A 13,704-nucleotide genomic window follows, 5' to 3' on the forward strand; every position below is an offset into this window, starting at 1 on the left:
AGGGTCACCCCGGACAATTCCCCCACTCCTGAGTGAGCTGTAAGTATCGCGCTATAACATATTTCAGGTTTGAAATACCTGCTGCACAGTCTCCCTCCCCGGAGAAAAGCAGAAAGACACAGCATGTAAGGAGTCTTATCAAAAGTATTTTATTTCACAGTCCCATCTTTACAAAATAATAGGTAAAAGGCATATTGGTCAACGTACAAATGTTAAATATACAAGTGGAAATGCTAGGGAAAATTAAAGCTCGTCCAGCCTTTCGGTGTAGGTTCCTTGCTGTGGACGTGTCAGAAGTTCACGTGGTTTCTGATGTCGTTGATCTGTTTTACCATTTCCCTTATGTGTTCCCCCCTTCAAGAAAAAGAAATTCAAGTCAAAAGGCTGCAAGTCATTTTTGCTCAAAACTGATCAGGAAGGAAAACAGTTCATACGGCAGAAGCAGGGCATGAGAGCACTGCTGCAAGTCATTTTGTTAATTAGAGGCTGGGTACAGACTGCCAACAGACCCTCAGGCAAAAAGCAGACTTAAAAGCAGATTTAATTTAATAGCAGCACAAGGTGGCCAGTGCTGCTGTCAGGAGCTGGCACACTTTGTGCCTTAGGCCACCTCAACAAGCTGCAGCTGGTGGCTCAGCCGGCCCCTCCTGCAGCACAGAGCTTCAATCAGACTCCGAAACCAGACAGAACCGCTCATGCACATGTCAGGGCTGGAGGTCGGGGGGGATTCAGCTCGAACTTACTCTTCCCTCAGGACGCTTTGGATGCACTGGCTCTGGTAAGCACTGAGGGTGATGCTGGGTTTTCGGGGGCTGGTGCCCTTTTCCATCTTCTTCTGCTGGTATTCCTTCTTCATCTTCACCTAGAAGTCACGTGCAAAAAGAATAAAGAGCCCGGTCAGGGTTGGTGCTGCCTCCCCAAGTGAAAGCTTAGAGTTACAAACTGGTGGGTCACACTGCAAGAAATACCAGTTCTTTTTGGGTTAAAATCTGCTTGCTCTTGCACACTTCCTCCCACAAAGAGAAGAGAAAGTCAGTGCTGAGGCTGAGGAAGGTGTGTTGACTTTCTCAGAGCTTATACTGGGTTGCAGAGGTTCTGTCTATATTACCAAAGACCAGAAGTTATTTTAGTGTGTTGTTGCTGATGTAGCACAAGTACCAGTTGCTGTTGGGAGGGGTGCGTTCCATCCGCACGGCCGTGGGGGGGGAGGTGGTGTCGATAACCCGCCAGCCTGATGCCTCATCTCACCTGTCGGATCGCGTTGCTCAGGTGCTGCAGCTGGTCGTGTATCGTCTGCAGTTCTTTCCTCATGTCTCTTTCACTGTCTGACAGAACAGGAAGCTGAGAGTGGAAACTCCGAAGCACTTTCTTCATCCTTCATGGAGAAAGCAAGAAAAGTTGCTGAGTTAACTTGCTATGCGACCAGTTACGCTGAGTCACCAACAGCCTTGCACTTGTGTCACTCTTCCTGAGTCCAGGGGCTCCAGACTCAACTTTCGTCTTTCAGCTGCTCTCACAGAGCGTTTCTGAGGGGAAGCTGACTCAGTCTAGACCTAAAGCGGTGCTGAAAAATCACCCGAGCCCCACAAATTGCATTTCAGAAGCCTGGACTAACAAACCAGGGTGGCACGTCCCACCCACTCTGTCCTATCATACTCGCAAACTTTACATCACAGCGCAGGACCCGCAATGCAACAGCGTAGTTTGCACTCACCTGTTCATAATATCTTCTTGCTTCTCTTTGGCCTCCTCATACTTGTCAGCCAAGCGCTCGGCCATTTCCCGCAAACTTTTCCTTTATGCAAGTGAGAGATGTTTATTTACTTTAGATGAACAGGCACAGTGGTCTGTGTGGAAACAGGCTCAGGAGTCCAAGCAAGCCAGCTGGAGCAGAGACTGAACCTACAGCCTCATTACAGCTGGAAATGCATTTGCCTCTCACTAGTTTCACACAGGACTCTGCATAAGGTATTTTTTGCACAGAGGTGCATCATTCCTGATGTTTGATTTGATAAAAGCAGACAGATTGTACTCACCTTTCTTCCCGACAATAACTAAGATCTTCCAGTTGTTTCTTCTTCTGTCCCCACAGCAGCTTCACTCTTAAAATAAATACATACTTAAAATCAAACTGCCCACAACAGTGAGCAGGATTTAGGCCACACAGAAAATGTGACAGAAGTGAATAATGCTCCTAGGAGTACAAAGAACTAAAGACACTGAAAGATGGGCAGTGTGGAGAACAAACTCCTCCATTTTTTCCTAACTTTATAACATAAATAACTAATTTGAAGCAGCAGAGACTTAATTAAGGTTTAGTGTTCAGTACTGAGCGCTGTTGTTTCAGAGACACTGCACAGCAGGTAGTTGCGAGGGTTTGTCTGACCTTTGCTGAATTTCCTCTTTGGCCAGGTCCTGTTTCAGGATGTACTCCTCTCTGAACACCTGCGTGGCTCTGCTCAGGAGCTGCAGACATTCTTCAGGGGGAGGAGCCGCATCTTTATCTGCTGACCTTCAAAATAGGAGAGACAGGTTTTTGCAGCCCTGCTCGAACGTGTTCAGCTCCCAGGATTTATGGTAAGGATTCTGAGGGCTCAGTTATGGAAGAGACTACTGATAAAATTAAATCCCTTTGCTATAAATCATTTTTCTTACGTGAGGAAATCCCAAGATGTCTTAAGATACTCAAAAACCAATGGGACAAGTGATGAACAACCTAATCAGCAGAGCCAGCCCCGCTTTGAGCCAGGGGCTGCAGCAAGATCATCCCCATCCCAAGCTCCGTCGTCCCTGTTATTGCTCCGTCCCAGCTCACGTGCTGTTCCGTCAGGAGCTGATGGACACACAGGATTCCTGAGGGTTGTTCCCCCAGGAAAACACATTTCCTTACTTGAGGAGCAAGGGGTTGGCAGAGCTGCGCTGCAGGATGCTGCGGATGTGCTTCTCGAAGGAGTGCTGCGACTCGGCCAGGATGCGCAGAGGGGAAACAGCAACTTCTTTGTCCTCTCTGGTGCACAGCAGGGGAGGGGAGGCAGGATGGACTGTGCTCCTACCGAAGAACATCACGTTGGAGAATGCAGTTTAAACCAGAAAAAAAATTAAACCGCATCAGAATTTAAATTGTAAAGTGAGGAACTCATCCGCTGCACAATTAATGTATTACAGCAGTAAGTCACGAGTGTTCCAAGAGAAAATATCTCAACTATGTGGTAAATCCTGCTCTAGACAAGGTTGGGGGAGCTCACAGCCCCACATCTTTCTGTTTCGCCGCAGCTGAAACTGCAAGAATCATAAATATCCTTTTACTTAAGGAGAAGGAAGTTCCATAACAAAGCAAACACCACCTGCTTGGTCACTGTACACCTACGTAATTTCAGATAATGGGGTTTTAAAGAGCTGTAAAGAAATGTTATTTGAGAATGCTGCAGAAATAGTTTTTAAAATAATAATAGGTCTGTAAGAGAACCTGACATGAATGCTAACTCTGCTGAAGGTACCCGTCATACATTCAACAGTGTTCTCAGCAAGAAATAAACTGAAAATAGTGCCCTCCTCTCATGTTCACTCACGTGTGCAGATGCAAATCTACCACACTACTCCATACCTTTCCCACCAACCCCAAAGTAAAGTTGCTCTGGAAATGCAACAAAAATCCCACTACTTCAAAGCAATTTAAGAACACACTTTTCTTCCCCTTTCATGCAAACATAACTTTGGTGCCTATTAACAATCTCTATATTACTGTCTGTAAATTAATTTCTGATTTGCAGGTTCCCTCATTATAAAAATCAAGAAAACAAAACAAAAAAGAAATACCATAAGAACCTTCTGATGCAACTCTTGTCCTAATACCCATTAGAAGTGTTACAGATTAATTATATCCCTTACAAAAACCTTATCAGTAGTAAATTACTACAATAATGCTGAAGTGCTCAGCCAGGGGCTGTTTGGAAGGCAAAACTCAGCCTGTGCCCCAAGAGGTGCAGAAGCCTGGGGTGAAAGGATTCAAAGAACAACAGTTCCTGCAACAATCAGAGATTTCAAACCAATTAACAACGTACAAGAGAGGCCTTGTAATACACTCATAGGTGTTTGTGATGCAGATCATTGTGGGTCCCAGGATGTCAGAAACGATCCAAAATCCTCTGATGGGAGCAGGTTGCCTGAAGAGAAGGAAACACAAGAATTAGGTGGTTAAACCAGCTCTTTGTTCCTGAGGCTGTTGGGCAAGTTCACTCTTCTGGAAAAGCTCTCGCTATGGCAATGCTTGCTCCGAAAGGCCTTGCTCCTGTAACTACTAACGCCACTGGAGATTCAACGTGTCCTGACTAAGATCAGATGACTTATAACCTATTAATAAATATTTTCTTTTCTGTATGTGCACGGTGTTTAATACATAGCAGTGAAAAAATAAAGCGGATAAAGGTATATTACAAAGCCCAGCAAATGATGCATCTTAAGCCTGACTAAGCTTAGAAAAAATCAGATGTTCTTTCGAGGCATTATTTTACCTGTAACAAGTGGGTAAAAGGAACATGTCAGCATTCAAAACAGACAAATCAAGCCTCAGAGTTGTCTAGGGTCAAGTAAATAGAAGTAAAGATTTCTGCTGGTTTTACAGATGATTTTCAGACAATAACACAGGAATTTAGCTTACTTTCCTAACTGTGCATCAAAAATCTTGATACACAAACAGCTTATTTGTATTATTTTAATTCTGTTAGGCCAAGTTCCTTATTTTTAATGGCAAGAATGCAACAAAAGAGGGCAAATTATAAACATTGTTCATAGCAACTCACTGATTTGGAAGCAATAGAAAGGGTTTACCTGCACGGCAATGGTTTTGTACAAAGAATATGTTCAACAAAGCACTTCTGTTCTGCTCCCAGCTCTTGTAAACTGTCTTTGTCTTCTTCATCTACAAAGAGATTGGTCACAGTGCCTGAGATACACCTGACAGCCTAAGAGATTCTCACTATTACCCACATCCACCGGTGTGGTACTAGCAAATTGGTGTTCGGTAGCATGCTCTACACGCAACAGTGTCTTGCCGCTCACCTGAACCAAGGAATTTGTGCAGTTTATTGATCCACGTCAGCCCCACGCTGTGGACACCAGCCTCGTGTGTGCAGTGGTACCGAGAGGGACACTTTGGATCTGAAATTTAAACAGCTAAATGTAGGAGATGGCACCGAACTGAGAAAAACTCAACCTGCAAACCTGCACTGTTGAACACGTGTATCAACTTACTGTCCACTCGGCATTAACATCTTGTTGCAAGTACTAACTCATCTCCATCCAAAAACCAGCCAGATGCACTAGCCATGTTGTTACAGCTCTGCATAAAATCAAATTATGCTTGAAATACCCGATGAAACATTTTGAACTATTCCTCTCACACCACATCTGTATCAATCCACTAAATTTTAAGGGGAAAGCCAGGACACCAGCATTCTGACAAGCTGCTTGTTCAGAAACACACAAAGTTCATCCAACCCAATTTCCTGCCCCACAACTGCACTGGATGCCCTAATAAGCAGGTACCAATTCTTCCTTCGGGGTGACCATCCCCACAGCACTTGCTTATGGACACAGGTCATCACAGGTGCAACAACTTCTACTTCATCAGCCACAGCTGTAAGAATTTAGTATTGTGTGACCTGCCCTAAGTGAACTCTCCAGCACGTCTCCAGCCTCCCCATGCCACAGCTTTACTGAAGACATCACACAAACCCTTATTCCAAAACCATTTGACACCAAAGATGATAATTTGTAAAAACTTTGATCCTAAATGCATGAGAAAAAGCAAGTAAAAGCCAGCAACCTTAACAACCCTACCTCGATGCAGTTTGATTGGGCAAGAGAAATCAGACTCCAAAGGCTCCTCTTCATCTCCTGAAGCCAGTTTCAGTGCGAGTTCCAGCTCAACACATTCAAACACATACAGGGAAGGAATGAGATCGGATCTTGGGTCCCATGACTTTTCTGACTGTAAAGAGCATTGAATTCTTCCATCAGACATCATTTAAAATAGAAAAGCCAACATAAACAGCATCAAGAAAGAGTTACATAATCTAGCCAAGAGTATTAATTGTCAGGGAAAGTAGTTCAAGTCCTTTTCTTTTTTTTCCACTTAAAAAAAATTATCTCCAAACCAGGGTTTCTTCTTAGAAGATCCTCTTTAAAATAGTTCATAATAATAATAACAATAATAATAGTTCAAAGTTTGATCAAAAATGCATCTACCATCAGGATACACAGAACTGATTTTTAAAATGAAAGCATCAGAAATCACAGGGACTGGCTGGAACAGAAGGAAGACTCGCTACCCCATTACCAAAGAACGCAGCTTTGGCACCTGGCATTCCCTTCCAGGCATCCTGCCATCCTGCAGCCAGGACCTCTGACGAAAGAAACAAAAATGCGTCCAGAAAAAAACCCAAAACAAAGTACCTGCTCCTCATCCTCTTCTCCATCCAGCACCACGCAGTGGTACAGCATTCCCGACTCGGTGGCGATCACCAGGATGTTTGGGATGCAGGGCAGGCACAGGACAGCGCAGGCGTCGTAGCCGTAGTTGTCTTCTGCCGCAGGGTGCATGGGCAGAGGGCCAAGCAGCTTGCCCAGGCTCCCCGTGCTGGAATAAAGACGTGTTCACAACATTCACAACACAAGGTGTGGAAGCAGAGCTCCCCACAGCCGCCTGTGGGAGTTTTCTGGACAATAACTATCAAATAAGCATCATAAAAAAAACCCGGTGGTTTGGAGTTGTGTTTAATGTCCGTTAGCAGCAACTCGCACTCCTGCAGACTCGGAGTCTGCGCTTACACCTACTCAGTGGAGATCTCAGAGAAGAAACAGGAGCTCAGTAAAAACGTTTTATGCTTTGAAAGCAACCAAGCTACATTTCAACAATATCATATTTCCTAAGTTGCCTCTGGCTCTTTCAGCCTCATCCAAAGCTAAGAGCGTCTGCGCTGTGAAGGCCCCAAAATACACCCGATAGCCTCAGATCCACTGATCTTTTAATAGTCTGGTGTCTTCATTTCAAATTTCTGATTGTAGACAGTGGATTCTCAGTAGTGGAAACTGCACCCTTAACATGTGGATGAAAAAGGATGTCACACTATTCTTGGATTTCAGTCTCTTAGCACTGCCACGAAGAGGTAAACCAGGCTGCAATACAATAAAACTCAGCCCAACATCTGTTACAGAGTCGCAACCACGCTGAGCGAGGGCTCCCCAACTCTAACGTCGTACAAACATACACGCACCCCGTGAAACCAGAGGACGAAGGGGATCCTACCTCTGGAGCAGGCTGATGTACGTGAGGAACGTCTCTCCATTTTCATACAGAATGTAGAGTGGATAGGCCAACACTTCTTCACGCCCTCGCTGCCCAAGAATGTTCTTTGGGACGGGCACCAGCGGGCCGAAGTCAAAGGCCACGGCAGTCTCTCCCAGTGACGCTGTGTATGCTCTCCTGGGGACAAGTCACAACAAGACCTGAAGCCAGCTGCGCTCATGACAAAACAACTACCTGGATACGTGCTGACAAATTACTGCTGAACACCTGTCCCTCTGTCCTTTCACACATGCTATTCTCAGCATGCAAGTAAATTCTTCTGAGAGTACCTCACTTCTGCAGGGCAGCCGCCAGCCTAGGCTCACAGGATAAGAGGAACCTGTACTGGTATTTCACGTGTGGTGCATCGCTCTGGGACTTCACTAGCACAGACCCTCCAGTTTTTCCTTTTCAATTAGACCAAGAAGGAAATAAAAAGATGATCTATTTTCTAAACTCCTCACTCAAAAAGCCCTTTTTGACCCCATCTTCAAGACAACGTGTATTTTTCAAATGACTACTCTGACAAACACTAGCCTGTATAGTTTATTCCTGCTTTCTTTAAAAAAAATGGAGCAAACAGATTTTTTTTTAGTTTTTAAAAAGTGCAGCTACTGTGCTAGGAAGAAGCCCTGAGAAAATTCACATCAGATTTCAGGGTGAATTTATCACTTATTCATTAAAAACACAAGTAAGAATGCAGAGCTTATGCTGTCAAAAGCAATTCAAAATAAAGCCATACAAACCCTTTTTTGATCGTGAGAGTCTCCTCCTCAGTGTCAGAAAGAGCAATCACTTTGATGGGCGTCTGCGGCACCTTCAGACTGTAAAACCTGGAGGAAAGAAACAGCAGCGAGTCTGTTCAGCTGCCAGTCACACATGTCCCTGCTGATGCAGGAACATCAAACTGTATCAGTCTAAAGTTTCTCCCAGTCTAAGAACGGCAGGACGCAAATATCTGGTAAAAAATCAGACTGGATATGACAAAAAAATCTCCCAAACACAATCAACTACAAACAGGTTTTACCTTATAGTGTTATCTGAAGTCAAGAGGACAATGTGGGGCTCTAATGTCTCACAGGGATACCAGGCAGCGTGTTTTAAAGTCAGAGATGTTGAGCTTGTGAAGAACCTTTCCGCAATAGGAATAGTGCTGAAACACAAAGCAGAAAACTGCACTGTTACAAGAAACACAGTTACTTCTAAATGGAAGTCAGGGCAAGAGGAGCCAGAAATCAAATTAAAAGGTTTCATAGCCATTAGCTGCATTATTCTTAGAGGTGGAGGGACAGCTTTAACTTGAAGCTCTTTGTTATTTCCATAAGGACATGTGCTTTTAGCTACCACAGCTAAAGGACCCCAGAAAGGTTAGAGAACACTGCAGATGAACACCTTGCAACAAGTTTATTCAGGAAACTTGACAATCAGCAAGTCCCTGAGCCAAAATAAAATTTGCAGTTGTCCCTACAACGCAAATACAACCAGTGTCTTCACAGAATCATGGAATCATTTTGGTTGGAAGAAACCCTTAAGATTATCGAGTCCAACAATAACCTAAATCTGGCACTAACCCATGTCCCTAAGAACCTCATCTACGCATCTTTCAAACCCCTCCAGGGGTGGTGACTCCACCACTGCCCTGGGCAGCCTGTTCCAATGCCCAACAAGCCTTTCCAGGAAAAAAACTTTGCTAATATCCAACATCTTGCACATCTGTGTGACCCCAGGAGAGGAGAAGCTGTCGGGGACCAGGACAAGGGCGTCGTTAACCGCCTGCGGTCTCACCCACCTACAGTTCACCGTGGATTTCCCACCTTCAAACTCCGAGTTCTTCCCCCAGCGCTTGGGCAGCTCCAGCACCATGAGCCCCTTCGTACCGATCAGCGCCACATGATGCTGCGTGGGGCTTAACAGCGTCTGATACACCTCAAAAAGGGGCGGGTTTATGCACATAAGGGTCTGAAAACACAAATGTCGCAGTTAAGCCTAGAATCACATTAACATGGCGGTTTCTCTTCAGGACAGTGATTTATACAACGGCTACAAAGCAAAGAATGAGGCAAAAACTTGTCTCTGACCACAGACCGACGGGTTTCTCTGAGGAAACACCCCCGGACAGCGGGAGGGAGCGGAACCCCCCGGCCGCAGGCTCCAGGGACCGGCCCCCTCCCCGGCTCCTGTCACAACCCCCCGGTGCCGCTCCCTCACCCCCCTCAGCGCCGGGCCGCACCTGGTACCGGCTGAGGCCGGCGGGGTCGGGCCCGCCGAGGCGGCGGAGGGCGATGGCGTGGAGGGCGCCGCGCTCGCCGTCCCAGAGCAGGACGTCGCCGTCCAGCCCGAACAGCAGGTCGCGGATGAGGGGCGGGCGCGCGCCGGCGGCGAGAGCGCGCTCGCGGAGGCGGCTGAGCACCGCGTGCTGCGGCAGGGCCGCGCGCCACTGCTCCGCCAGGCCCCATTCGGCCGCCATCGCCGCCGACAAGCGACACTTCCGGGCGTCATCGGGCCGCGCCCGCCAATCGGCGTCACTCTCCGCGCCGGGACTACATTTCCCGGCGTGCCCCGCGGCTCCCGGCGGGCGGGCGATGGAGGAGCCGCTGAGGAGACACCGCGCTCGGTACAAGGGCCCGGCCGCGCCGCCATGGAAGGAGACGTACCGCCGGGTGAGTGCGGAGCAGCCCTGCCCGCTGCTTTGGCCCCGCTTCGCCTCTCCGGGCCGGGCCTGGCCCCTTCCCAAACCCCTTCCCAAGCCCTCTCTGCGGGGCCCGGCGCTGCCGTCGCGGGCCGGTCGGGGCCCCGACCCCCGGCAGCAGGTGTCACCCCGCTCCCGAGCAGCCCCACCGGGATGCCACCGGCCCAGGGGCCCCGGCGCCCGGCCCGGCGCGGCACTAACGCGTTCCGTGTGCTCTGCCCCCCCAGCGCTGCATGGAGCGGCTGAGGAGCAGCCGGGCGAAGCTGCTGGACCGGTACCGACAGGCCGGGGACAGGGAGAGCGGCCCCGGCGCGCTGCTGGTGCAGGAGGTGATGGAGCAGGAGTGGCAGCGGCTGCAGGAGGGGCTGCCGGGCGGCCCGGGAGAGGAGGCGCTGGGCCAGGTCAGGACCGCTGCGGGGCTCGTGTGCTCGGCAGCATCCATGTGCAGAGGGATAATGCAGGCGGATCAAATGGAACCGCTCTGCTGGGAGGACAGGCTGAGAGAGCTGGCGTGTTCAGCCCCAAGAAGAGAAGCTCCAGGGAGACCTTATTGTGGCCTTTCTGTACTTAAAAGGGACCTATAATATAGATGGGAACAGACTTTTAAGCCAGGGCCTGTTGTGATGGTTTTAAACTAAAGAAGGGGAGATTTAGATTAGATATAAGAAAAAAATGTATAGTGAGGGTGGTGAGAACCTGGTCCAGGTTGCCCATTCCTGGAGACATCCCAGGCCAGGCTGGAGGGGGCTCCGAGCAACCTGAGCTGGTGAAGATGTCCCTGCTCATGGCAGGAGTGGCACTGGGGGAGCTGGGAAGGTCCCTTTAACCCAAATTGTTCTATGGTTCTATTCTATGATCTCTTTGCAGCTGTAACTTCAGCCCCTTGCTGGCTGGAGTTGGCAAAATTTGGAGCTTTTGGGTTTCATGTTTCTGCAGCTCGTGCGGGGTGCTGTGCTGTGAAAGCACTGGCCTATGGGCCCACGAGTGGGGAACTTCCTTATTCCTGCAGAAACTGCGTGTGAATCACAGCACAGGGTGGGTTCCTCATCTGTGGTTTTCAGAGCTGGGTCTGTCACCAACTGCTCCTGAGAACAGGAATAAAACTTAGTTTTAAAAAGCAGGTCAGGCTGTTCTGATCCATTATGGGTGGCTCTGCGTGGGTGGTTATGGTGTGTGCATGGCTTTGCAAATAGAGACAGAAGAATGAGCAGAGTGAATCTACGATGCAGTGACAGTTCAGTCAGGTGCTGGAAGTTAAGTGAGCAAGTAGCCAGAATGGAGAGTCACTGACTGATGCCCCTTTCAGATGCCAGAGGAGCCCGATGAACTAGCAGTGCTGGAAGAGATCCAACAAGAACTGATCTTGCAAGGTAATTTCTCTACGTGTTTTCTGACTCCTACTTGATTTGTAATATTCCTGACTTTGTAATAATCCAAACTAGCTGTGGCCACACTCCTCAGATCCTGTAGACCATGTGATACAGAAGAGCCTTCTTAGAAATCCCTGTAACCTCTATAATACATTGAGACCCTTTTTGACAGTTTTAAGTGGCATTTTAAGATCTGTGACAAGCTAATGAGACCAGAGAAACGCCACTGAGGTGTTTTGGAGCTGTAGGAACCTGTATAAATCAATTTAGAGTGTTTCTAAATTACTGGGTGAAAAGTGAAGAGTCACCCACTTGAAACTGGCTAAAGACTGAGCCATAGGAAAAAATGGTTTAACAGGAATTTCATCAAGTGTAGAAATCTGATCCAAAGAAAGAAAAATTCAGAAACCAGTGGCTGCCACAGCCTCCATCTGCCCAGCAGCTTCACATGTGCTGCTTTAAGTTCCTAACAGATGCTTGAGGGTATTTTGCTGTGTTATTGCAGAACAGTTGGTTATAGAAGAGTACGAGCGGAGCCTGCAGTTTGATGAAGAATGTCTCAACGCGATGCTTGATGGCTTGGATGCCAGCGACAAGGTCATCTGCCCAGTGTGTAGAAAGTAAGAAAGCCCTTGGCATTGGCATGAGGTTCTCCACTCCCTTACAGCAGTTTTGGCTTAGAAACAGGCAAAGGTAGTGGGCAAACAGGCTGTTACTGTGAACTTCAACAAAATAAAAAACCTGAGCAATCATCTTGTAAAGCTAAAAGAGGTTTTTGCTAAATTCTGACTTCATTCTGGTGGTTGTGATGATGCTCCTTCTAGGAATAACCTGACTGTGAGGAATCACGCCGTTTTTTGCCAGTGTGGGTTATACATCAGCACGCAGGTAAGCTGCATGTTAGCTGTGACTAAGTTTTTCTGCTGAGAAGAGGCAGTTTCGAGCTACTGGCAGCAGCTTAAGTGTAAGATCTCTTTTAACCTGTTGTTTCTCAGGGTATGACAGAAGAGAAGCTACAGGCACTTCTAGAACACACTCTAACGGAGCACAGTCACAGGTGCTTCCACAACCCCGAGTTCACAGTGACCAGTGGGATGGAGGAGGAAGCCAGTCTGCTCATGAGCTGTCCGGTGAGTGTCAAGTTCCTGGAAGGGATCTCTGCTTGGATCCACTTCTCAATTATGTGGGCAGAAACAACAAGGCCGTTGATTCCCCCAGGGGGTTGTGTTGCTGTTTTCCACCAACTTCTTTGGAAATGGTTTTACTTTTGACCACCAGTAACTATAAAAGGAAGAGCCAAACTACACACTTTACCTTAACTGCTGGATTAGGGAATCTTTCAAGGACCTGTCAGCTTTAGTGCTTTACCTTTTTCACACCGTAGCCAACAACTACCAAGTTTTGTGTGGAACAGCTGTTTAGGTAAGTGGTTCATGAAGAAAAGTTTTTAAAATTACCTCAGTTTAAGCCTCCTCAAAAGGCCTCGCCCATATCTCTTAAAGAACACCTACCATCGTTTGGCTCAAGCTAGAGCTGGCATGTTCTTAGCTTCCCTGCTTATGTAAAATCACTGTGTGTACCTGCACGGGGAGGACAGTGTTAGGACCAGAGCATTTGAAATAGTTTTGAACATTAATAATTCATTTTATATATTGCTATAGCTTCTCTGTTCAACTTCTGTAAAGGTCTGTGACTCCTGGACAATTCTCCTCTAAGTTGATTCGGCTGCTGCTTTTTTACTGGAAGGACTTCAAGACTAACAATCCACCCAGAGCTGCTAGTATTTTTATGTATATACTTGTAACTGCTGTGTCAAAAATATATTTGAAAAGGCAGTAGTGTTGCCTTGACCTGCACTTTTAATGGCACAGTATATGTTTTGAAATAAATAACACTTAAGTTTATTTCAGCCTTCGTGTTGTCTTTAACAAAGCAGCGGTGATCTCACAGCTCATGCTAGACTTCAGCTTTGGTTTCTGCTTGTATTTATCACCTTCAGGGAACAGCTGGAGCCAGCAGTTTGAGCAGAGGCCACAGCTGCTGCTCTGCAGCACCACTTTTGCCAGCAGCAACTGCTGCCTCGCCATCACCCTGCTGGAACCACAGAGCACCAGCCTCCCTGCAGCATCTTTATAAAATAGCTACATTAATACTAATATAATAGGTTATGGCAGCACATCCCTTTTTAAAACAGCTCCTCAAATAAAATGTTTAAGACCCTGAGTTCTATTCCCTAACACAAAGACAGCCAAGATTTCTAGAATGAGATTCACATTCATAATCAGCACTGTTTGGCCAGC

General features: G+C 47.2%; 2 protein-coding genes across 4 annotated transcripts; one reads left to right on the plus strand and one right to left on the minus strand.

Annotated features, from left to right (window-relative positions):
- Positions 1-126: 126 nt before the first annotated feature.
- On the minus strand, positions 127-9,812 carry NUP88 (nucleoporin 88; the record flags this gene model as incomplete). Its single annotated transcript, XM_080357014.1, has 17 exons — positions 127-354; positions 744-862; positions 1,249-1,375; positions 1,715-1,795; positions 2,037-2,102; positions 2,387-2,512; positions 2,891-3,049; positions 4,062-4,163; positions 4,828-4,918; positions 5,059-5,157; positions 5,839-5,989; positions 6,454-6,637; positions 7,307-7,483; positions 8,092-8,178; positions 8,373-8,498; positions 9,135-9,304; positions 9,576-9,812. 17 exons carry the CDS (start codon positions 9,810-9,812, stop codon positions 291-293), a joined length of 2,166 nt encoding a protein of 721 aa, XP_080213140.1. The 3' UTR covers positions 127-290.
- A 106-nt stretch (positions 9,813-9,918) lies between these two features.
- RPAIN (RPA interacting protein) lies at positions 9,919-13,267 on the plus strand. Of its 3 annotated transcripts, none has more exons than XM_080357054.1 (7): positions 9,919-10,005; positions 10,262-10,435; positions 11,341-11,404; positions 11,910-12,024; positions 12,229-12,292; positions 12,400-12,534; positions 13,066-13,267. In XM_080357054.1, exons 1-7 carry the CDS (start codon positions 9,928-9,930, stop codon positions 13,117-13,119), a joined length of 684 nt encoding a protein of 227 aa, XP_080213180.1. In that variant the 5' UTR covers positions 9,919-9,927; the 3' UTR covers positions 13,120-13,267. The 3 variants fall into 3 exon arrangements, with proteins under 3 accessions (XP_080213180.1, XP_080213181.1, XP_080213179.1); XM_080357055.1 differs by having other exon boundaries at positions 13,090-13,267; XM_080357053.1 differs by having other exon boundaries at positions 12,400-13,267.
- Positions 13,268-13,704: the final 437 nt, after the last annotated feature.

Source organism: Nesoenas mayeri (genome assembly GCF_963082525.1).
Source record: "Nesoenas mayeri genome assembly, chromosome: 20".
Taxonomy (NCBI): Eukaryota; Metazoa; Chordata; class Aves; order Columbiformes; family Columbidae; genus Nesoenas; species Nesoenas mayeri.

What these genes read in the sequence shown, in the direction of transcription:
- RPAIN (XM_080357053.1), top strand. Translation starts at nt 9,928, where the DNA reads ATGGAGGAGCCGCTGAGGAGACACCGCGCTCGGTACAAGGGCCCGGCC. An exon ending in GAGAGGAGGCGCTGGGCCAG is followed by an intron (nt 10,436 to 11,340) that starts GTCAGGACCGCT and finishes TGCCCCTTTCAG; the next exon opens with ATGCCAGAGGAGCCCGATGA. An exon ending in ATCTGCCCAGTGTGTAGAAA is followed by an intron (nt 12,025 to 12,228) that starts GTAAGAAAGCCC and finishes TGCTCCTTCTAG; the next exon opens with GAATAACCTGACTGTGAGGA.